General features: G+C 47.1%; 1 protein-coding gene and 1 non-coding gene across 3 annotated transcripts; both read right to left on the reverse strand.

Moving 5' to 3' along the window:
- Nucleotides 1-300: 300 nt before the first annotated feature.
- Nucleotides 301-24,985, reverse strand: RNF114 (ring finger protein 114). Of its 2 annotated transcripts, none has more exons than XM_027558289.1 (7): nt 24,625-24,985; nt 14,295-14,991; nt 10,183-10,333; nt 8,318-8,424; nt 7,865-7,979; nt 3,467-3,574; nt 301-2,110 (listed from the first exon to the last, which is right to left on the reverse strand). In XM_027558289.1, exons 2-7 carry the CDS (start codon nt 14,438-14,440, stop codon nt 2,045-2,047), a joined length of 693 nt encoding a protein of 230 aa, XP_027414090.1. In that variant the 5' UTR covers nt 14,441-14,991; nt 24,625-24,985; the 3' UTR covers nt 301-2,044. The 2 variants fall into 2 exon arrangements, with proteins under 2 accessions (XP_027414090.1, XP_027414091.1); XM_027558290.1 differs by lacking the exon at nt 24,625-24,985 and adding an exon at nt 15,500-15,590.
- Nucleotides 5,989-6,119, reverse strand: LOC113903797. Its single transcript, XR_003514330.1, has one exon. It is a non-coding gene; the product is annotated as a small nucleolar RNA SNORA70 (small nucleolar RNA).
- Nucleotides 24,986-25,002: the final 17 nt, after the last annotated feature.

The raw sequence follows: 25,002 nt of genomic DNA on the forward strand, positions 1-25,002 counted from the left end.
GGCACCTGAAGTCTTGTTTCACGGAACAGGATCACTTCTTGCCTCACTGGAGTTCCCAAACGTGTGTGTCTGTGGTGGAGGACGGTGGGGACAGGGGTGGCAGGGAGGTGGGTTTGTTCTCCAGAGAAAACAGACCCGGTAAAGCCAGCTGGTGAAGAGTCAGAGCTGAGATCAGAGCCAGATGGAACTCACTCGTGACAGACAAGAACTTCCCCTTAAAAAGCACAACAGTCTTCCAGAGGCTCCCCAAGACCAGGCTTCAGCAAACTGAGGTTAACAACAACAGGCATTACAGGGTACCAGTTGGATAAATCATGAGATTTATTTATATTTCACTTTAAAAGCCAGAACATAACAAACGTCACTTTCTGGAGAGTCATCTTATTAGAAATACATCAAGTGCACTTAATACAATGAAACTCGTCTTTTGGTACCACTGTGAGACCATCAGGTGAGGCTTTGTTAAATTTCCCTCTAAACTTAGGCTGAGATGATCTCAATTCAGGAGGGTCATAGCAAACTTTTTCCAAAACTACAGTGAAGAAGCTGTAACAACACCCGGGCCCTCCCAAATGACAACGCGTTAGAGAAAGTTACTTTGCCCCACTAGACCCGGTCCCTACCGGTTCCTGAGCACGTGAGATTTCAGCGGCAGGGAGGGCGAGGCCCCAGCAGCGGTGTCCAGGCCCAGAACCCCGGGTCACCTGAAACTTCAGCCACTGACCAACAAAAATATCCCTATTCAGACAGGAAGTCTAACAGGGAAAAATGAACCTAGACAGGGGGCCTTCTGGTCTACCAGAGGCTCTGCTCCTCCAGATGAGACAGCCCACGGCCTTATTTATTAACATTGGTGAAACAAGGTGAACTTCAAGCTTCTTGAGCTGTTAGCAAAGCAAGTTTCTGGCAGACAGTTTCAATGACCAACTGCTCCCAGGAGGTGTGCTGTGCCTCCTGACCTGCAGGTCTTGTCAGAGACAGCAGGTGGGGAGGCTGGACTTCCCCTAACCCCTCCGCCTCAGAAGGCAGGTCTTCGTACACTGATTAACGTGTTGAAACCAGTTTTATAAGGAAGAAGTCTGTGACAAGGGAAAGCAAGCCTCAGGTTAATCCAAGTTGCCAAATAAAAGATGACAGAACTAGTACCCCCTGGGCCCAGGACTTCTTACTCATCTGAGGGCCCCTCTTTGTGCTTCGAGGACAAGAATGTAAGCAGGTTCCCAGAGAGGCAAACATGACTAAGTCATTGGAAAGTAACTCATTAGTTTGAAAAAAATCAGAACCCAAAGCTGTGGCCCTCCCACCTCACTTAAGCTGACCCTTCTCCTTAGTTAGGAATAAATGGAGTTTAATTCCTAAGTCAGAAACACTTTTCACTAAAAATATGTGGTTACACCTTACCCTAAGAAGGCACCATGCAGGCATTTAAGGTTGAACCAGTTAATCCTAAGGGTGTGCAAGAATGGGAGGGAAACAGCACTCATCAAAACTCCCAGCATCAGACCATGTTCAGCTCAGAACACTCACTCCAACGGGACTTGTGAAATGTTTCCCATGAGGTAACTCCAGCTTCCGGCAGCTGCTGCCAATGACCAACACACAGGAACTCGCACAGCACGGGAGCAGCTCCATCACCCACGAGACGCCTTATTGCCAGAGATCACATACCCCGGGGACAAGGAGAGGAGACACTTGTCTCACTTGTGCTATTCATGACCCAGAAAAGGTCCTAGCTGACTTGGAGGACCTGAGAGATCGACACAGGACAGGAGGACAGGAGGTGCGAGCGTGACCCACGGACAGGTGGGGCAGCTGGGCTCCCTTCCGGAGACGGGACAGAGGCTCCGCAAAGCGGCTGAGGAGCAGGACGAGAGCAGACAGGAGACACACAGGTGAGCGGAGCCCCGGGGGAAGGCGGGCCCGTTCCCTGTTCGGAGTGACCCTGCCCTAACACCAGGCCCACTCCCAGGCCTGCTGCACACTCGGGGGCGAGTCACGTTCTCCACACGGAGCCGAGGCTGGGGGCAGCCCCGGGCGCGCCTGCTCACTGGTCAATGATGGAGCGCTGCAGCACCTGGTTAATCATGTCTTCCTCATCCACGTCGTAATCCTGTGGACAACACAGACGCTTAGCAACTGTGTGCAGCTGAGGGGACTCACTGTGGGTCGGAGAAGCAGGGCATCTGAGCAGAGCTCTGGAGAAGGGCCAGGGCCCAGCTGCACGGTCTGCGATGCCGGCTGCCTGACCCTGGGCAGCTGCTTGATTTCCATGCCGCAGCTACTTCACCCTGACCGTGAACATGCCCACGGCACCCTCAGACGGTCAGGCACCTGCGTGAAGCCTGGCACAGAGCAGGTTCTCAGAGCTGGAGTGCCCGGGGTGAAAACAGCCTCTCTGATTCAGTAAGGCAAAGCTACCTACTTGGGCTTGTCTTGGCAACTGTATTCATCTTTAACAAAAAGATGCTAATTTTGAAGTCTGAATTTCAGATACTCTCATTAGGACAAGAGTAAATTGCTCTTTAGGACAACTCAGGAAAGAGTCATGCTTTCTATCTTAGGTCCTGAAACACAGCCATTGAGACTGAATGCTACTCTCAAATCCTAACCTGACACCTATATATGTAAATAAAAGGCTTACCTGAGACAACTAGCTGGATTTGTCACCATAATGCCAAGACAACAGTGTGCCCTTCAAACCACTCAGCTCCAGGGGAAGGATGTAAACCTGATGACCACGTTTGGCTATTTTTTTTTTTTTTTTAATTTTTAAATTGAAAAAAAATTTGGCTGCACCAGGTCTTCATTACGGCATTCAGTTGTGGCATGGGGGATCTAGTTCCCTGAACAGGGATCAAACCCAGGCCCCCTGCATTGGGAGCATGGAGTCTTAGCCACTGGACTCCCAGGGAAGTCCCAGTGTGTTTGATTTGACCTGAAGTACCTGAAGAAATAAATATGGGACACTTCACATGAAATTCTGCCTTTCCAGCTTCTTGGTATTGGGGCAGGAAGGAACCTGGCAACACAGTGCCCAGCTCTGCCCTCATCAGCTGGAGCTGCTGGCAGCATGATGAGTCATATACACTGTCCAGCTTGTAACTCCCTAGACAATCACATCCATGACTTGCCTGGACCCATGGGCTTCTGAGCTTAAGGATCCCAAACCAGGTTCTGTAACAGCTAGAAGCCACATACGAAACAAAGTGGATAAAAATTTTGGAAAACATAAAAGGAAGCTCACTCTGTCTCAGTCTCGATGGCTGGCCAGTTCACTTCCTTAAACGCCACAGAGCTGTCATTCCAGGGAGCCCATCACATCAGTGACAACCCCCCCGGGGGCCCGCAGTTCTCGGGTGAGGGGAGGGAGGGAGCCATGTGGTCCGCTGGGTGCAGGTGGGTTGAGGGGGGTGGCGCGTGGGGGTGGGGGGGTGGTCAGGAATCAGCGCCCAGGCTGCAGACTCACCACGAAGGTGTCGTAGGAGAACTGGTGCCGGCGCTGGAGGTGCTCGATGAAGTTGGCGCTGCGGTAGTTGGGGTCTCCCCAGGGCATCGAGGCGCATATGGGACACACCTTCCGGCACAGAAGCATGGTGTCAGGGATGGTTTAGGTACTCGGTGCCTGAGCAGACACCAGCCCTCTGTGGACTGTGTCCGGCCACCTTTGCTCCAGGACAGCTTTCCTGACTCCCGGCCCACCACCCGGTCACACCCTCAAGGGCACATTCACATCCTGGAAGACATCAGTCTCCTACTGACAAATGGACAGGCAGGGCAGGGTGTGGGTGGTGGGTAAAGGCTTTAAGCCATGATACCACCCATTTCTAATCCCCTACTGAGGAGAGAACAGGGTCAGTTTGTCAGACCAGGAGGGGCCCAGACTGAGCCTTCCAACCCAGTGGGCAAAATGATAGTAAAAGCACAAAGAAAACCAAGGAAATGACAGGTGAGCAACATCCCAAGGAAGTAACACAGTCTTACATACTATTTTTATACAGTAAATGTTCAGATGAAGGGGCTCAGGGTAAAAAGCCTTCACACAAGAGGCTGATTCCGGCTTTGCAGAGTCGGAGGTATTGGAAAGACAAAGAGTACATGGCAAACAGCCAATCAGTGTGGCTAGAGTGGAAAATTCCTGGAGAGAGGCCGAGAGGAGTGGGAAGGGGGAGAGCCAGGCCTAAGTGGGCTGGATTGGCGATAGCACGTCACCATTCACTTTACAAGGAAGATACGGTGACAGATGGGGCTGACACGAGAAGAATGTGACATGATGGGCAGCTCCTCGAGTGGAAGAGCTGGTGCTGTGGAGCACGGCATGGACAGGACCAGAGTCTGAGGGGGAGACTTCCGAAGGGCAGGGCTCAAACACTGACCATTACAGAGTTCTGCAGGAGGAGGGCAGAATGGGGAGGGGCAAGGGCTTTAACGAGACAAAGTAATCAGAGGGATTTCAGGAAGCCAAAGGAAGGGGGAAAAGGAGAGAAAATTAAGCTGTAGTATCAGATACCATAGAGGAGTTTAGCAATAGGAAAAGGAGTTCGTCAAGGCTGTATATTGTCACCCTGCCTATTTAACTTCTATGCAGAGTACATCATGAGAAACGCTGGACTGGAAGAAACACAAGCTGGAATCAAGATTGCCGGGAGAAATATCAATAACCTCAGATATGCAGATGACACCACCCTTATGGCAGAAAGTGAAGAGGAACTCAAAAGCCTCTTGATGAAAGTGAAAGAGGAGAGTGAACAAGTTGGCTTAAAGCTCAACATTCAGAAAACGAAGATCATGGCATCCAGTCCCATCACTTCATGGGAAATAGATGGGGAAACAGTGGAAACAGTGTCAGACTTTATTTTTCTGGGCTCCAAAATCACTGCTGATGGTGACTGCAGCCATGAAATTAAAAGACGCTTACTCCTTGGAAGGAAAGTTATGACCAACCTAGATAGCATATTGAAAAGCAGAGACATTACTTTGCCAACAAAGGTTCGTCTAGTCAAGGCTATGGTTTTTCCTGTGGTCATTATGGATGTGAGAGTTGGACTGTGAAGAAGGCTGAGCGCCAAAGAATTGATGCTTTTGAACTGTGGTGTTGGAGAAGACTCTTGAGAGTCCCTTGGACTGCAAGGAGATCCAATCAGTCCATTCTGAAGGAGATAAGCCCTGGGATTTCTTCAGAGGGAATGATGCTACAGCTGAAACTCCAGTACTTTGGCCACCTCATGCGAAGAGTTGACTCATTGGAAAAGACTCTGATGCTGGGAGGGATTGGGGGCAGGAGGAGAAGGGGACGACAGAGGCTGAGATGGCTGGATGGCATCACTGACTCGATGGACGTGAGTCTGAGTGAACTCCGGGAGTTGGTGATAGACAGGGAGGCCTGGCGTGCTGCGATTCATGGGGTCGCAAAGAGTCAGACACGACTGAGCGACTGATCTGATCTGATCTGATCAAGATTATGCATATAGTTAACCTTTGACCAAATTAATCTGTATCTAGACTAATTTTTTTTTTTTTTTTTTGGTCAGGAAGTAGAATTTACTGATGGCCTTGACTGAGGAAGGGACAAGGCCTTGTCCAGGGGCCATGATTAGGGATGAAGCTGACCCCAGAGCCATCTGGGATGGGCCCACTTTTCAGCCCCCAGGTTTTCAAATTCACCTGCATTCAGTTCAGTTGCTCAGTCGTGACCGACTCTTTGTGATCCCATGAATCACAGCACGCCAGGCTTCCCTGCATTAAACTTAGCAAATCCCTAATTCTTGGAAGATATGGATCTTCTGGTGGCCAGGGGAACTTGAACTTGGCCTTGAAAAGGGCCTCAATCACATACTCCTCGTTCAGCAGCTTGGTGCCGGTGGACATTATGACTTGGCCAACGTGGGCCCTGGCCACTGTGCCTTGGGGCTTTCCAAAGGCACCCTGCACACCTGTCTGGAGCCTAGACTGGGAATAGCATGAGGCCAGACAGAAATGTCCGTGGAAAAAGCCTGTCTCCAAGGTCCCTTAGGGCAACCATCCAGGCAGCAGGGCGCACACACTACCAGGAAGGGCGCTGTCTGCGGTCACTGCACGCCAGGCCCCGGAGAAAGGAGCACAGTCGGCCTACCTGGTGGCAGTTCAAGACTTTACTTCACAGACATAAAAAAATACAGGCGAAGGTATGTCAAAATCCATGGCAGTCTTTTCAAACATGCCATGAAAAACTTCAGGACTATAGGAAATAATAATTTAATAAACTATTCCTTATCCCCAATGCCTAGATTTAAGTGTGGCACACTTTCTTCAGCAATAAATGAAGCATTTAAAAATAAGATACAATTCACCCTTAACTCTTTCAGAACAGTCCTAAAAATGTGTTTCCCTTTATAATATTACTTATTATCTCACCCATCAAACAACCATTTTTTAGTAGCAATTAATATCCAGTCCTTAGATTTTTAGATACTGTCAGAAGTAACCCTGACATTTGTCAATAAGGGACCAGTTAAATCATGGTACAGAGACCAGTAATGGAAAACTGGCAGCTCATTAAAAAAGAATCCGATCCACATGTCCTGACGTGAAACCAACGTCGGCGACGCCGGTTACAGTGTGCAGAATGCGCCGTCACTGGCATCAAAAGGGGGACAAGAAAGGAAGACATGCACAAATCACACTTCCAATCAAAAGCTAGAAATCTATTACTAATAATAGTAATAGAAATGAGTGCAGGGAAGATGGTGGCAGGAAATGAATGAAAGTATCTCTGTCATTTGATTTAACATCCGTTTTAGTTTTCATAATTAGCAACATAGGTGAGTTTACCTGGCTAACTTTAAAATGGAAAGGGGTAATGGGGACAGGTGGCGGTGGCTGTTTGTCTCTGTGTCTAAGCTCACTGGCTCTTTCAATCAGTAGTTAGTTATTAAGAACTGTAACTAAAACATCTTGAGGCAGCAGCTGAAAACTTGGCTTTGGGGTGTAAGATAAATGGGAAAATAGAAATGAAACTAGAGAGAAAGTTGTATTAAGGCCTGTCTGTCAATCATACTAAGAGGGTGGGGTGACACTGCTGAGAGGGGCCAAATTCGAACTTTTTAAGGAAACCATATGTCAGCCTTGATATTTAAATTAAATGTCAAAGACTGATCAGCACTTTCCTAATACTTCCATCTAAATTCTCTTTCTCCGCAACTATGAAGAAGCTATTCACATGGAAAACAGCAACTTTATGTAGAAACTTGGCCAACAAGATCCAAATTAACATTACCAACAATGGGAGCAACAGACGACACCCCTGATGTGTACGCAGGGGACAGAGCATTCGCGTAGGTAATCATGAAGAAACAGACAAACCCAAATTGAAGGACAAGCTACAAAACAAGTGGCCCACCCTCTTTAAAAAACGTCAAGGTCATGAAAGAAAGAAAAACTGAGGACTAAAGGGACTTAACATTCAAATATAACACAAATCCAGGATCTGCGGGCTGGGGAAAACTGCCTTGAAGGACATTTCAACTGTTAAAATTTAAACGGAATTGCAGGTATTAGCTTGTATCAATGTGACAATTCCTGAGTGTGAAAATTAAAACACAAAAAATGTGGTTTTCTAAGAAGATATACTTCTTCCTAGGAGATATGTGCTGCAGTATTTAGGGGCAAAGGATCAGGGTATCTGTAACCTACTCTCAAATGGCTAGCACAAAATATGTATACAGAGTATGGTTAAGCGAATATGGTAAAATCTTAATCTGTGAGTCCAGGGAAAGGGTACATTAGAGTTCATTAACTAATCCTCTAACTTTTTGTAAAGTCTGACTTTTCCCCTGTAAGAATTTAAACAACAAAACCCACAAAACAAAAAAACTCAAGTTTCTCTTACCACAGATTTGGTGTCCGTGCTATGGGATAACTTGCAGTGTTCCACAAGTCCTTCTTGATCAAAATTCTTCTCAGGACAGTAAGGACAAGGGAAAGTATACCGGTTTGGGACGCTTCTGGAAGATGAAGGCAGGAAAAAAGAAGAAACTTCTCTGTGAGCACCTTTCCACGTAATTTCAACCACTGTCCCCTCCCCAGAGGAGCAAAGTTCACTCAATGCATTAGGACAGGGATTCTGGTGATCACGTCTGAGTCAGGTCAAATGTTTTGAAAGTAACAGTCTAGCCCGCATTTGAAGTGAACATGCGAGTCCTCCATAACCACCCCAAAACAAAAACTTACACCAGCTTTAGCCAGCCTAACAATTACACCTTTGCTTTCCAAAACTCATGAAGACAGATTTCCAAAACTCATGAAGACAGACATCACCGAAGAGAGTCATAGAACCATTTACCTTGGTTGACGAGACGCGTCCTTGGTGGTGGCCTTCACACCTTCCATGATGTAATTCTGGTACTTGGAACAGGTAGCCACATGTGCCCGGATCTTGGACAGGAAGAACTTAGGTGGGAAGGATCAGAGCCCACAAGTTAGCTGGGATCTTGTACCCAATCCAACACAGTGCCAAAGCAAAGGCAAGATGTAAACTAGACCTACACCTCCCTGGGGAGGCAAAGAACCTCACGAGACTCCTGGCTCCACTGAAGGGCCTGAAACTCTGACTTTTTTTTGCAGGGTTTCTATTAGTATCAAGGCTGATGTTTTACTTGAGCAAACCAGGATATCTGCTTCCACTCTAAAATCACTCTTGGAGAGGTTTGTTTTATTCACGATATGCTCTCTGCTCACAGAGACACTCCAAACCCAGTGAAGCGTCTGAAGTTTTCTACCCCAGCACTTAAAACGCGTCTACTTTCAGCATGCCAAGAACCACATTCCATTATAAGTGCAGCAAAGTGATGATTTACATAAAAGGGATAAAGGCCAGTAATCCTAGTTAAATGATAATATTCTGTCACCAGATTGTAATTAATGAACTTCTTACAAAAAAAAAAACAAACCAGATTCTGAATTCTACTTCATTAATAAAATCTAGTCTTTGCAAGACAGAAAGACAAAATTGTACTTCAATATCTTGAGTTTCTAAATCAAAAGAAACTGGAAGGAAAAATATGTTTCAGTGCTTGCGCTATGGCTTACCATGATGCTTCTGTCTTATCTCCAGCTAAAGAACTTGACTTCAAGCTGCCAAAGAGCTCCCAGTTAAAGGGGATGGGAACTAGCTCTATTCAGAACTATAGCCACTGTGTACCCGTAGTGCCAAATTACTCTGAAAGGAAGAAATGGTAAAGAACACCCAGTCCATGGCTGCTCACACTAAGGTGTTAAAGAAACTGACACGCAAGGGTGTCCGACAAGTCATGGAGTGAAAAAAATTTTTCAAAAGTGAAAAGAAGTTGTAGAAATATATATTATAGTAGGATCCTATTTTGTAAAAATCCTACATCTATGTTTGTATAAAACCCACACCTGTGTTCGTCAGAGAGCGGGGAAATGTTTTGCAGCCTTCTAAACGGAAGTATTTTTAAAAAGGTAATCTCTGGAGTGGGGAACAAGCCTACATTGATTTATATTTTTGTGCTGTCTGGAATTATGAAATCACAATTATTTAAAACCCAGTAATTCTGTATATATCTCTTTTGAAAATAAAACAATAGCATTTCTCCTATGCAGTTATAATTATTTTAAAATAAATATTCTTGACTCTAATATGGTCATACAAAAAAAAGAACACGGATGCGTTTCAAACACTGGACACGCTATCGTGAAATGTCTTCATATTGACCTTTGTACTAGAATCCCTCCTTGCCAAATGCCAAAAGCTGAACCAGTTTTATATCTGTCGTGAATACATCACAAAATTTCCCCTCAGACTCACTGCAGCAGGTAGTTTTGAGGCACTGACTACATTTTATACTTTAAAAAATGGAGAAATATCACTCTGTCTTATTCTAATTAAATCTGTGTATGCTGCTTTGGGAAAAATGGGTCTTTTACAGAAAAAAACTGGGATAACTGATTTCTATGGTTTTCAAAGCTAAGCTATATAATATGCTAAACCAATTATTTAAAAGAAAAAACCAAACCACACAACCAATCAGGTTACCAAAATGCAACAGCACGGCCACGGCCACAGCCAGCCAGCATGCACATGTGCTGCTGCTCACGCAGCTACGCTCTAAGTTCAGAAACAAGGCGGCAAGCTCTGTGTTTTACCCATCTTACAGACGCCGACTGCTCCGCCCCACTCCCACATACATTTTTACGGCAGCCGTGGCAGGAAGTCTCTGTGCTCTCAATCTGCCGCTCGAGCTCCACGGCTCGGACGCCAGGCGCCAGAGCGCTGCGACACACGCCACAGACAGGCTTCTTCGGCTTCAGACATTCCTGCAGGCATGCAGAGCAAAAGCTAGAACAAGACATACAGAGAACCTGCGTCATGCATCGTGGAGACAAGACAACAAAAATGGATAAACTTTTCAAAATGACATCAATGGATAATGAATTAAAAACTGCTCGATCCCTGCTCTTGATTCAGTTCTTCTGGGCAATAAAAATGGTGGTGGTAGGGTAGGGGGAGGAGGGCAGTGTTCCTTGCAAAGAACACACAGGTCCAACGACAGAAATAAACGTGAACTACCGTGACACGCAGCAGAAGGTGCGACGGCACAGCCTTCAGTCCTTAGCCCTGGCCACTGAGGGATCTTGCTGGGGTTTCCCGAACTTCAATTTCTCTTCTGTGAAGTGGAGGCTTGCAGTACCTACCTCTAGAATTTAGGGAGGATGGATTACGTATAGTGGACTCTTAGGACAGTGTCTAGCACGTATGAAATGCACCATAAGCAGGAGCGGCCATCAACAGAGGTGAATGCAAAGCACTATGGAAACACAAAGTCAAGAGCAGCCAGATGTAACCCGAGAAAGACAGCAGTGGTTAGACTTCAGACAGCATACACGAGAGCGCCTCAGAAGAGTTCAGTGGCAGAGGAGGGGAAGAATATTCCAGGCCCCTAGGCTTCCATTTCCTTACATGCATTGTGCATGTTTACCACTCTGCCTCATAAGCCTCAGGTACTTAAAGCAAGGTATCAACCAAACCAAAATCAAGATTTAGAAAAATAATTCTGGGATTAGCATGGACAAGAGAGTTGTCAGTTTTAATTTTTTTTTTTTTTCAGATGAGCAAAGAAACCAAATAGATGGCCGAAGGCAAGAGATCATGAGGGCCTGACTGAGGCAATAAAGAATTCAGGAAATCATGTGGGGATGGATTCAGGAGGACTTGGCAATTTACTAAATTTGGAAAAGAAAAGTTAAAGATGACCAACTTTCTGTATATCTGAAGCCTAGACAGGTGGCAATGCTGAGGTAAGGTACAGAGAAAGAAGGAATAATGAGGCATGAAAATATCCCAGCTGCACTTGCAACCTCAGAGATCTAAGGCAAGATAGCAAAATCTGCCAGGAAGAACTCTGGATATGTAATCAAAGGTAATCTGCACGTTTCTTTTGTTTTTTACTGTCTCTTAACATTTTTCTCCCTTCTGTCATTCAGCTAGGCGTCAATGCTGCTTTTCTTAGCTGTGACTCAGAGATCAATGTTCACAAGCCACTCTGTGCCTGTCATGCCTAACAAACAAGCTCGCTTTTAAACGGCCCCTGTATCTTGGACGGGTGTCCCTGGTGGCTCAGTGTAAACAATCTGCCTGCCAATCCAGGAGACACAGGTTCGATCCCTGGGTTGAGAAGATCACCTAGAGAAGGAAATGGCAACTCACTCCAGTATTCTTGCCTGGGAAACCCCATGGACAGAGGAGCCTGGCAGGCTACAGTCTACAGGGTCGCAGAGTTGCACGTGACTTAGAGAGTAAACAATGTTGGTCTGGCTTTCAGTTTCCATTTCCTACTGATGGGCCTTTTTCAGCCTTCTAGATGCCCCACCCTTCCTGTTATAATTCTCCCTAGACAAGTCGTCCTGGGCACCCAGCCACCTGCCAGTCTCCAGCTGTACTCCACTAACCTGGAGAGGGATGTAAAATTCAGGGCTTGAAACAAAGTTTTATAAGAACTCAACGCCCCGTGCGGCTAGAGCTTCAGTGATGCTGTTTTCAAGCACAAAAGCTAGCAAAAATCAACCAGGCAGAGCAAAACGCACTCGGTGGGAGTTAAGGGAGATGGGGGGGCCCTCACAGAGATCCCGCCAACTGTTTTCAATCAGCATCGAACTGATGAACGTGTGGAGCTAGTATGGCAAGTATAGACAAGAGTCAAGGTTTGAGTATCAGTACTGCCCCCTGACCTCTGACCTTGGAAAGGTCCACCTGGCTCAAGGAAACCTCAAATTTTGCTGCTCTTTAGTTGGTAAACTGTGCTGGGTCAAGCCTCTTTTTAAGTATTAAATGTAAATTAAATCCACTCAAGTAATCCAAAATTAGGTAAACCTAATGAGAGCTGATTGACAGAAAAGCGGATTCAACTTGAAAGCCACCTAGGGGCCGCTTCAATTCTCACAGTGTGCTTTCACCAGTTTCTCAGCTTATGTGGCCTTCACCTGATCACTGCCCCACCCCCACGCACACGGGCTTTATCTCTGTGATACTTTCCCAGTGGACAATGAGTTTGACTGAACACTGCTAGTACTTATTTATCATCAATTCAGTGGACTGTGAACTCTGAGGGCAGAATCACCTTGTTTCTTAGGATGTTCCCCAATTTGGCACACAGTGTGTATACAAATATTTTTAGCTAGTTGAATATACGGAGAAGGCAATGGCACCCCACTCCAGTACTCCTGCCTGGAAAATCCCATGGAAGGAGGAGCCTGGTGGGCTGCAGTCCATGGGGTCGCTGAGGGTCAGACACGACTGACTGACTTCACTTTCACTTTTCACTTTCATGCATTGGAGAAGGAAATGGCAACCTACTCCAGTGTTCTTGCCTGGAGAATCCCAGGGACAGGGAGCCTGGTGGGCTGCCGTCTCTGGGGTCGCACAGAGTCGGACACGACTGAAGCGACTTAGCAGCAGTTGAATATAAGATTGGAAGATAGTTGCTCAAAACACTACACTGGGCACTTGGGACAGAAAGAGGTGCAAAACACTGCCTTCATGAGCCCTAAGTTTTACTCTCTGAAAGGCAGGAGGAGTCCCCCGGAGAGAAGCTGGACGGTAACTGAAACGTGAGAGTGACAAGGGAGGCTGTCACTAGAACTGGGCCTATATGGAAAGGATTTGGGGTGCTGACGGGAGAGGGGCTGAAGGGGCAAGAAGACTTCCAGGCTAACCGAACTGCAAGCAGGAACAGCCTGAAGCTGGAAAGAGCTTGGCGTACAAACAAAAAGGCGGCCGGGTGGCTGGGGAGCCCTTGCCAGGCGCCCGCGGTTCTCTGGGCAAACAGACACCCGGTCCATCAGGGGAGAGCAGACAACGGTGAGCCGGCCCTGAGGGAGCCTCGGTGCCCTCACCTGCAAAATGGCTGCCACGTCTCTGCCCCACAGGACTGCTTCAGGAACAAGAACGCCCAGCAGGTGCCTTGTGTGCCTCCTGACCAACGGAGGGGTCCTAACACCAACCCCAAGCGATGCCCGCGGTGATAAGCGCTGGGGGAGGCCACAGAGCAAAATCAACCCCCAGCAGCAGGAGGCGGGCAGCCACACTTTGTACAATTCTTTCCACTCAGCCGTTTTGCGGGTCTGATGGAGCAAGGCTTCCATTCAAATGTGGCCGGCCTCAAAGCCCACCCCAGGGCCTATTACTGCACATTCTCACACAAGCTCCTTTCGTCCTCACAAGCAGCCTATTAGCAGCATGGAGGCTCTGAATTTCAAACACAGTGCAACACGCCCCGTACGCCTGTGGGAATGCGGACCACCGCCACCTGCCAGCCCCCGACCCCTTTCCCGTGAAGGGCAGACGGGTCAGGTCTCCTTCAGGACTCCCCTTTCGTCCTTTTGGTCCAGTCGAGCGTTTCCCCAACTTCAGAGCACACTGGAACTGCCGGGCAGAGCCGGACACAGGACACGGCCTAGCTGAGGGACCACGGGCAGCCCACTCACGGGGACCCGGCGGGCCTCGGGCCCCACGCCCCCAGCAGGCGGCCACTCCGCCATCACGCGTCGGAGGGGGCCCGGGACGCAGCGGACTCAACGGAAGAGCCGGGCGCTGGGGAGGAAGCGGGGCGGAAGAGAAGAGCGCCCCGCCGACGTCCACGGGCCCCCGGGAGCCCCGCGGGGACGCGCCTCGAGGCCAGGCCTCCCGCTCCCGCCCGGAGACCCTTCCTGCTGGGGCCTCACTCCCTCAGCTCCATTTTCATCCCAGTCAGGAGAACCCCCTGCCTACCACCACCCCGATCGGGCCCCAACCCGCCACTTACACGTGTCCGCAGGGCACCTGCACCGGCTTCTCGTACACCTCCAGGCACACGGGACACGTGAAGCGGCCCAGGGGGTCGGCCTCCGCCGCAGGTCCTGCCAGCTGCGCACCACCATCACGGGCCGGGGCCTGCGCCTGCGCCGCCATCTTGCTGCCGCGGACCGCCGCGCCTCAGCGGCCGAGGAGGAGGCCGAGGGGCGGAGCGAGAGCGGTGAGGGGCGCTCGGGGCGTGGCTTATGGAACGTGTGTCGGGTTGGGGGCGGGGTCAGCGGGCGGGCCACGCCTCCTGGCCCCTCGGACGCTAGGGAAAAGTGTAGATCCGGATCCAGAGACTGGTATGAGTGGAGGAGGGTTTGTGCTTCAGCCACTTTTGCCCAAAATTTAAATGGTTGTTACTATTACTTCGGAGAAGGCAATGGCAACCCACTCCAGTACTCTTGCCTGGAAAATCCCATGACTATTCCTTAATCTTTCTCTTCAGTCGAGTTTCAGCAAACAAATTTTACAGGGAGATTTGATACCACTCCCAAGCTACAAATAGAAAATCAACACCACGTATTTCCACAAGGCACGGGGAACAAATACAATAGAAACAGTATAGTCTTACGAATTCGTGCCGGATACTGTTGACGCAGGAAAGGGAGATTGAGCATGATTACAGAGGTGTTGAAGACAGGCTATCACCACATTGAGACTTCCTAGGGAAAGCAGAAGTAATAAAATTATTTAGTATTGTCTTCACGTGCCTCCTGGCCATGGGGTCCAACTCCAGTTCTGTAGAAGATGGGGAACCTGGGGTTTGAAGAGATAGACTAAGCCTCAAGCTTGAAAGAAGCAGGCCTAGAACCCAGACGTTTTGAATCTCATCTTCCTTTACTTCCCACTGTACCCAGTTGGCTCTCATATACAGCCCGTTATTACAGAAGCTACTTTTTTTTTTTTAAAGACTGGCTTTACTAACAGGTCTATGCGGTTTTCTTAACCAGGAAAGTCAGTGATCAATTAAACTCTACCCTGTAAGGCCACAGAGGCCTCACAGTAAGGAGTCTGCACAAGACAAATAAATCAGTTTGCTAAACCAGGTTAACTGAATGCAAATTTGCGCCTCGTCTGGCCCATCCCCAGTCCTCTGGATTGATTCTGCTTGACCTGCTGGCAGCAAGAGGATTATTTTTAACTAGCCATGTGGGCCATCTTTTCACTAACCAGTAACTTGGTGTGTAGGCAGCAGCCCAAGAGAGCCAATGCTTCCATTTCACCATTTCTTTTTCTTGTTCCGATGTCAGGCACTGTGCATCTGATATCTCCCCAGCCCAAAAGTGCTCTGTCTCCCCTTCAGGAATGGGGGTGCCTCTGTGGGGGCAGAGATGTGTTATAGGTATTTATAAGTTTTTGTTTTGGCCTTGTAACTGCAGCCAGACCCTGTGCTGTGAGCAGGGAGGGTGGTGAGGGCAGGGGAGTCCCAGACTTGGGCTTCAAATCCACTGAGCACCTCCCGTTTGAGCTCTTGAAATCGAACTCATACATACCTTACCTGCCTCTTGAGAAACCTATAGAGTTAGAGCTGGGTATGGAATAATGGACTGGTTCAAAATTGGGAAAGGAGTACGTCAAGGCTGTATATTGTTACTCTGCTTATTTAACATATGCAGAGTACATCATGTGAAATGCTGGGCTGGATGAAGCACAAGCTGGAATCAATATTGCCAGGAGAAATATCAATAACCTCAGATATGCAGATGACACCACCCTAATGGCAGAAAGCAAAGAGGAACTAAAGAATCTCCTGATGAAGGTGAAAGAGGAGAGTGAAAAAGCTAGCTTAAAACTCCACATTCAAAAAATGAAGATCGTGGCATCTGGTCCCATCACTTCATGGCAAAAAGGGGAAAAATGGAAACAATGACAGACCTTATTTTCCTGGGCTCCAAGATCACTGAGGACAGTGACTGCAGCCATGAACTTAAAAGATGCTTACTCCTTGGAGGAACAGCTATTACAAAACTAGACAGAGTATTAAAAAGCAGAGACATTATTTTGCTGACAAAGGTTTGTATAGTAAAAGCTATGGTTTTTCCAGTAGTCATGTATGGATGTGAGAGTTGGAGCATAAAGAAGGCTGAGTGGCCAAAGTATTGATGCTTTCAAACTGTGGTGCTGGAGAAGACTCTTGAGAGTTCCTTGGACAGCAAGGAGATCAAACCAGTCAATCCTGAAGGAAATCGACCCTGAATATTCAGTGGAAGGACTGATGCTGAAGCTGAAGCTCCAATACTTTGGCCACCTGATGTGAAGAGCTGACTCACTGGAAAAGCCTCTGATGCTGGGAAAAGTTGAAGACAGGAGGAGAACGGGGCAACTGGGGATGAGATGGTTGGATGGCATCACCGACTCAATGGACATGAATTTGAGCAAGCTCCGGGAGGTGGTGAAGGACAGGGAAGCCTGGTGTGTCTGCAGTCCATGGGGTCGTAGAGAGTCGGAATCGACTGAGTGACTGAACTACAGCAATGAAAGAGAAGAGGACAGGACTGAAATAATAGTATATTAATAGTGAACTTTGGGGTGCTTATTATTCTAAGCACTTTACATGAATTCTCACAGCAAGCTATGACAGGTTCTACTGTTTGCGTTTTTTGTGTGTGCTTAGTCTCATCCAACTCTGAGACCCCATGGACTGTATGTAGCCTACCAGGCTCCTCTGTCCATGGGATTCCCAGGCAAGAATACTGGAGTGGGTTGCCATTTCCTCCTTCAGGGAATCTTCCTGACCCAGGCATAGAACCAGCATCTCCTGTGTCTCGTGCCTCAGCAGGGGAATTCTTTACCACTAAGCTATCTGGGAAGCCAATTTGCATTTTACAATCATGCAAATCAATGCACAGAGGTATTAAATCACCTTTTAACACAGATGGAACACAGGAGTCAGGATTTTCCCCGGCAATCCAGTGGCTAAACTTCCAATGTAGCGGGATCAAGGGGAACTAAAGGCCCATATGCCGAGGGTGGGGCTAAAAATTTTTTAAAGTAAAAAACAACCAAAAAGGACTGCCAGTCACTCTCAAAGTCTAGTATGCATCGGAGTCACCTGGGGGGGATTCCGAAAATAAGAGTTGCTGGGGGGCAGCCGCCCAGAGTTTCGAATTCAGCCGGTCAGTAAACCTAGAGCGTGGCCCCAGGATCTGCCTTTCTAACGTTTTCTCCAGCTGGGGCAGGTGCTGCTGGTCGGGGCTGCACTTTGCGCACCATTAACCTACGTTACACCCCACACCCCGCCCCAGTCAGTGTTTCTGTTGTTGTTGCTCACTGGTGTCCGACCCTTTAGGAGCCCATGGGCTGTAGTCCACCAGGCTCCTCTGTCCATGGGATTTTCTGGGCAAGAATACTAGAGTGTGTTGTCATTTTCCTACTCCAGGGGATCTTCCTGACCCAGGGATCAAACCCGTGTCTCTTGTGTCTCCTACATTGGCAGGCGGCTTCTTTACCACTGAGCCAGCTGAGACTCTAGTACAGATGGTTCCTAGACCTCAAATCAAGTAACCCTCAGAGTCTTATCTCTCAACCTCAGGTCACATATAAAATGTATTTATTACTATGCTTATCTAAAGTAGGTAGAATTTACACCATTATGCATTTCTACATTTATTAATCTGGGCTTCCCTGGTGGGTCAGACGGTAAAGCGTCTGCCTGCAATGCAGGATACCTGGGTTCAATGCCTGGGTTGGGAAGATCCCTTGGAGAAGGAAATGGCAACCCACTACAATACTCTTGCCTGGAAAATTCCACGGACTGAGGAGCCTGGTATGCTACAGTCCATGGGGTCACAAAGAGTTGGACACGACTGAGTGACTTCACTTTCACTTATGGGTAGATAATTTCATCTCAATGTCAGCAGTTCTTCAAGACTGCCAAATTGCTAATAGAAAGCTGTAGGAATTCCCACCTGCACCACTAGGGGGCAAACGGGTATCTCACAGTCTCGCCGCACCTGGCCCAACTAGGTGGAACAAGGCTTCCCTTGTTCTTAAATCTTCCCAGTTGCTTAAATGTTGATTACCCCTATCCCTTATAGCTTGCTGCTGCTGCTGCTAAATCGCTTCAGTCGTGTCTGACTCTGTGCGACCCCATAGACGGCAGCCCACCAGGCTCCCCCGTCCCTGGGATTCTCCAGGCAAGAACACTGGAGTGGGTTGCCATTTCCTTCTCCGATACAAGAAAGTGAAAAGTGAAAGTGAAGTCGCTCAGTCATGTCTGACTCCTAGCAACCCATGGACTGCAGCTTACCAGGCCCCTCCGTCCATGTTTTTTCCCAGGCAAGAGCACTGGCGTGGGGTGCCATTGCCTTCTCCGCCCTTATAGCTTACTCGTGGCAAATAGATGGGGAAAAAAAATGGAAACAGTGACAGACTTTATTTTCTTGGGCTCCAAAATCACTGCAGATGGTGACTGCAGCCATGAAATTTTAAAATACTTGCTCCTTGGAAGAAAAGCCACGACAAACCTAGATAGAGTATTAAAAAGCAGAGACATCACTTTGCTACAAAGGTCTGTCTAGTCAAAACTATAGTGTTTCCAGTAGTCATGTATAGATGTGAGAGTTGGACCATAAAGAAGGCTGAGCACCAAAGAATTGATGCTTTTGAACTGAGGTGCTGGAGAAGACTCTTGAGAGTCCCTTGAACTGCAAGGAGATCAAAGCAGTCAATCCTAAAGGAAATCGACCCTGAATATTCAGTGGAAGGACTGATGCTGAAGCTGAAGCTCCAATACTTTGGCCATCTGATGCGAAGAACTGACTCATTGAAAAAGACCCTGATGCTGGGAAACATTGAAGGCAGGAAGAGAAGGAGATGAGAGAGGATGAGATGGTTGGATGGCATCACCAACTCAATGGCCATGCATTTGAGCAAACTCCAGGAGACAGTGAAGGACAGGGAACTCTGACATATTGCAGTCCATGGGGTCGCAGAGAGTCAGACGTGACTGAGCAACTGAACAGCAACAACTTAGGATGGAAGTAAAAACCAAAAAGGAAAAAAATACTGAAAAAAAAAAAAAAAAAGAACACAGTCTTGGATTGAAAGGACTTTTAACATGAGTAACACTGGCATGTAAATGTCTATTTAACCAATAACTTCTTTGTGTCAGGTATCCTGAGAGGTGGTGGAATTTGGGCAGTGAATGATTCAGCTATAAAAAGGAAAGACACAGGAGGATGACTACATAAAAAGGCTGCTCCCAGAATATTGCTGTTCATCAGTCACTCCAACAGCTCACCGCTTTTGCACAGCATTTTGCAATTTGTATTCTATCAAGCCATGTAATGAAGCACAAACAACGTCAATCTAGCAAGATCTAATCATGACTGTAACTGAAAAATGGATATTATGGTTGCCCCTGGGGACGTCTAGTCTACTTTCTGTCTCTTTGAATTTGCCTATAATAGGCATTTCTGGTAAGTGGAATCACACAGTGTTTGTCCTTTTGTGACTTAACTTCTTTCACTTAGCACAATGTTTTCAAGGTTAATTCATGATGTAGCATTCATCAGAACTTCATTCCTTTTTAATGGCTGAATAATATTCCATTGTGTAGAAATACCACATTTTGTATATCCACTCATACGTTGATAGACACTTGGGGCCTCCCTAGTGGCTCAGACTGGAAAGAATCTGCCAGGAGTGTGGGAAACCGGGTTCGATCCTGGGTCGGGAAGATCCCCTGGTGAAGGAAATGGCTACCCACTCCAGTATTCTTGCCTGGAGAATTCCATGGACAGAGGAGCCTGGCGGGCTAGCCCATGTGGTTGCAAAGAGTCAGACACACTTAGCGACTAACGCTCACTTTCACTTGGGTTGTTTTCACTTTTTGTTTGATTTCTTTTTGGCTGCACCACTTGGCATGCGGGATCTTAGTGCCCCGACCAGGGATCAGACCTGTGCTCCTGAAGTGGAAGCACGGAGTCCTAACCAGTCAAACTCCAGGGAATTCCTTTTTTTTTTTTTTTACAGTGGTGTCATTTCTCATAGGCTCCCTTTGTTGGCAGAACCAGGAAGTGTATATATATATATATATATATATATATTTTTTTTTTTTTCCTAAATAAATTTAAATATTTTTGACCGTGCTGGGTCTTCCCTGTTGTGTGGGCTTTCTCTAGTTACAGCAAGTGGGGGCTACTCTGTAATGGCGATCCTCAAGCTTCTGCCTGCTGTGGTTTCTTGTTGTGGAGCACAGGCCCTAGGGCGTGCAAGCTTCAGCAGTTGTGGCGAATGGGCTCAGTTGCCCGGTGCCACGTGGAATCCTTCCATACCAGGGATCGGACCCCGTAGTCCCTGCATTGGCAGGCAGATTCTGTTCTTAACCACTGGCCCACCAGGGAAGTCCCTAGGAAGTATGTTTACATACGGTGTTTATAATTGAGAAATTTCACTTAGAAAGCTGGACCTCTAGCTTCTCTTCAGAAACCTGAATGCCTGATCATGATCAGCTGGGAAACTGGTGATAATCAGCTGGCAGATGGTAGGGGTTCAACATTTGTTTTCTCACTGAAGTATTTATTGCACGCCTACTGCGGGCCAGGTACTTGGTTGTATTACGGTTCTTCTAACTTCTGGCGCTACGTAGATGAGATGGTAGTACTCTAGAAGCTAGTTACACCCACTGTGTATATTTGTAGGCAGTGGAGTTTCAGTACCCAGTCCTCACTTTTGGCTTCTTTTTTCCCTCCAGCTGGAAGGAAAGCTGGATACCCTTACATGTCCAGAGCCCATGCAAATGCCACCTCCTCCTTGGGGCTGTCCCGTGTGCCATCTCAGACGTCACTTCTCCATTCTCTAAGCTCTTTGTCCTTCTCACAACATTCATCACCTTCTGTCCTGAATCATTGGTGTTCAGTTCAGAAATGCCACTCCAGTACTCTTGCCTGGAAAATCTCATGGACAGAGGAGCATGGTAGGCTACAGTCCATGCGGTCGCAAAGAGTCAGACACAACTGAGCGAGTTCACCTTCTTTCTTTCTTTACTCCTAACTTATTAATCTTCTCTTTCTGGTAAGGAGACGGTACACTCTTTGAGGGCAAGCACTGTATCTGTCTTTCTTGGGTCTGTCTATGTCCTTAAATCTAACATCAGTCCTGGCACATTGTAGGCATTCGATGAAAATTTTGGTTAAAAACAATTGCTGTTGACCTCTCTGATGGGTGCAGCGTGGCATGGAGTAGTAATATAATTGTAAGCAAAACAGACATAGTAGTTTTGTCCTCAGAGAGTTAACTGACTTCTAGGGGAGAAGGATATTAATAAAAATCATATAATTTGTATCTGTAGACTGATTTGAAAAACATGATCTTTATTTGCATTATTGTCCCCAGTTGGCTTCATACATACGCACCCTTAGAAAATATATATAGTGTTGGTTGATATTGTGTTTTGCATTTCAGGGTATTGCTCTCTTTTTTCCTTCCAAAATATATCTTGCAGAGTAATGTAGGGTTACATCATCCTTTTAAAGTGATAGATAGTAGTCATTAGTATGGCTACACCATTCCCCTATTGATGGGCATTTAGAAAGTTTCTGGGTTTTGTTTTTGCATTACAAAGAATAATGCAACAGGTCTTTTTGTACACTTCTGCTTTTTCTCTGGTAGATTCCAGAAAATCAAAGTGGTGGGTCATAGGCTTGCTTTTCTTTTTCATTTTTTGTTCTACACATGCCTATGTCATTAGAATTCATACAGCACTTTTGTGATGAAAAAAAATACGCTAAAAAATAGAAAGAAGTAGGTAGATGGTTCATGTTGCTGGCTTTTAGAATGCAGAGGTGCCTGATCACTGTCACATGACTGTTACATAATCTGCTAACCATTATGTAATAAAATCTGCAAAGGATGCTCCTGTGATTACACGTCACCAAGCAGAAAAATCTCAGGCCTCCAGCCCTGTTTTCAAGATGAGAAATGTCTCCCTTCAGAGATTTTGGTATTTTTCTGATACAAAATGTCACAAGAATCAGTGACCAGGGTTTCCTACCAGTAAAGCCTTCTTAAAACTTTTGTTTTCTTTTTGGCTGTCACAAAACCACAGAGCTGGAAGGGACTTATTAACAGCCTCATGCACTCTTGTAATGGTTTCCAAAGTACAGTTTTGAGTTGTTGCAAAGGCGGAGTTTGGGTGGGACAGTTTTTCTCAGCTGGAGTTCCTATAAACACCATCACCTTAGGAGTGATTAACACAGGAGCTTAAACACGAGCTGGTAACAGCAGAAGTACACAAAGATCTAAATCGATGCTCAGACAGCAACAGATAAATACAGTAATTGCTGCTCTTTGAATAGCAGGTTGTTGGTTCTCCAAATGCTCTCCAGGCACCATGTCACTGACTCCTGAGACAAGACCCACTGACTTTAGCTGGGGACACCAAGACCTAGAGAGGGAATCCCACACTCAAGCAACACCTGTTGGACAGCTCCTGATCAGACATGTGCAGAGCTCATGGGAAACACAGATATTATGAAAGACGGGATATCCCTGGCAATCCAGTGGCTAGGACTCTACACTTCCAATGTAGAGGGCAAGGGTTCTATCCCTGGTTGGGGAACTAAGATCCCACGTGGCACATGTCATGGCCAAAAAATTTTTTTTTAACTTTTTTAATTATGAAAGATGTTGTTGTGGGGTGGGAAACCAGGGGAAGGTTTTGCCTGGAGAAATCAGAGAAAGCTTCAGAAAGGATATGAGGACTCAGTTGGGGCTGGAAGTCAAGAAAACAAGGAAGGGAAGAAAGGAAGAACATTCATACCCAGTGAACAGCATATACAGGCATAGAGGCCAAAGTGGTCAAAGAATATGGTAGGTACAGAGAGCCAAGACCATGTTGGAGAAAGAGAATTTGGCATGTTGTGGGCCCTGAGTCTTCAATAAATATCTGGGGCGAGTTAGAGAGATAGAATGAGTGGTTCAATGGTAAATGTGTTCAACAAAGTCTTGAGTATGTGCTGGACACTTTGCAAGCACCAAGGGTTCAGTGAGTGATGAACCACAAAAGCAAAGTTCACAGTTAACATGGTGTGTGTGTGTGTGTATGCTAAGTAGCTTCAGCTGTCTGATTCCTTGCAACTCTATGGGTTGTAGCCCACCAGGCTCCTCCATCCATGGGATTCTCCAGGCAAGAATACTGAGTGGATGCCATTTCCTCTTCCAGGGGATCTTCCCGACACAGGGATCAAATCCGAGTCTCCTAAGTCTCACTGTACTGGTAGGTGGGTTCTTTACCACTAGCCACCTCTGGGAAAACCATCAACATGATGGGTGGAAGACAAATCCATGAAGTGAAGTGTGACAAGCCACCAGAATTAACGCCAGTGTAGTCTACACTGCAGGAGTCTGGTGAAGTGACAAATCAAGGAGACAGTATTTGGCTGGGTCTTCCTCAATGCTGGTTTCCATTCAGGGAAGTTGAGGGCTGAGAAAAGTCATTTCCTTTGACTTACCCAGATTTTATTTTATATTTTATTATTTATTTATTTTTTGGCCATGCCATGCAGCTTGCAGGATCTTAAGTTCCTTACCAGGCATTGGACGCAGTCGCTCAGCAGAAAGCATGGACACCTAAACACTGGACCACCAAGGAATTACCAACTTAACCAGATTTTTAAAACAGTGTATTTAGATTATTACACTAATGCAACTACTGTGGTGTTGGAGAAGACTCTTGAGAGTCCCTTGGACTGGCAAGGAGATCCAACCAGTCCATCCTAAAGGAAACCAGACCTGAATATTCACTGGAAGGACTGATGCTGAAGCTGAAGCTCCAAACTTTGGCCACCTGATGCGAAGAACTGACTCACTGGAAAAGACCCTGATGATGGGAAAGACTGAAGGCGGAGAAGAAAGGATTGAAGAAGGAGAGGACAGAGGATGAGACGGTTAGATGATATCACCGCCTCAGCGGACATGAATTTGAGCAAACTCCAGGAGATAGTGAAGGACAGAGAACTCTGACGTACTGCAGTCCATGGGGTCGCAAAGAGTCGGACACGACTGAGCAACTGAACTGAATGCAACTATTTTAATAACTTTAGTAAGTGGCTTCCATACTCACTTGAATCCCAGAAGGCGGTATATTATTATTGCATTTATAGGTGAAAAAGCCGAGGCTCAGAGAAGTTAAGTAACTATTCCAAGGTTATGTTGCTAGTAAGTGGTAAGGCAAAACGGGAACCCTCGCTCTTAGACACAGCCTGTAACATCGCCATTCCCCTCAAGGCTGGATTCAGTCTCACGTGACACTGGGCATCTTATTTGCTTTTTTTAAGCCTTGGTATTTCTACCTGTAAAATGGGGGTGAGGGATCCAACTGTCAGCTTCTTCTCAGGCGCGGTCGAGAGCTCATGGTCAGATCGCATGGATAATGGGGAAGACCGGGAGGTGGAAGCCGCGAATCTCTCCATCCGAGCTCACAGATCCAAGTTACCACCTCTGGGCTCCAGCCAGGTTCCCATGACAACCCGGCCAGCCGCCATCCTGGGACCCAGGGCATGCGTCACTTCCGGCCCGTTTATTTCCGGGTCCCAGCCCCAGCCCTGCGGCGGCAGGCCTTTAGGCTCCGAAGTGAGACGCCGCCGCTTCTCGCTCACCCTTCTGCCTCCGGCTTCTTCTCCGCCTCCGGCGAGCGTCGGCCTCTCCCCGGCCCAGCGCGCAGCCGCGGC

This window comes from Bos indicus x Bos taurus, chromosome 13 (genome assembly GCF_003369695.1).
Source record: "Bos indicus x Bos taurus breed Angus x Brahman F1 hybrid chromosome 13, Bos_hybrid_MaternalHap_v2.0, whole genome shotgun sequence".
Lineage (NCBI taxonomy): Eukaryota > Metazoa > Chordata > Mammalia > Artiodactyla > Bovidae > Bos > Bos indicus x Bos taurus.

What these genes read in the sequence shown, in the direction of transcription:
- RNF114 (XM_027558289.1), bottom strand. Translation starts at nt 14,440, where the DNA reads ATGGCGGCGCAGGCGCAGGCCCCGGCCCGTGATGGTGGTGCGCAGCTG. An exon ending in GACGCGTCTCGTCAACCAAG is followed by an intron (nt 7,980 to 8,317) that starts GTAAATGGTTCT and finishes TTCATCTTCCAG; the next exon opens with AAGCGTCCCAAACCGGTATA. An exon ending in GCACGGACACCAAATCTGTG is followed by an intron (nt 3,575 to 7,864) that starts GTAAGAGAAACT and finishes CTGTGCCGGAAG; the next exon opens with GTGTGTCCCATATGCGCCTC.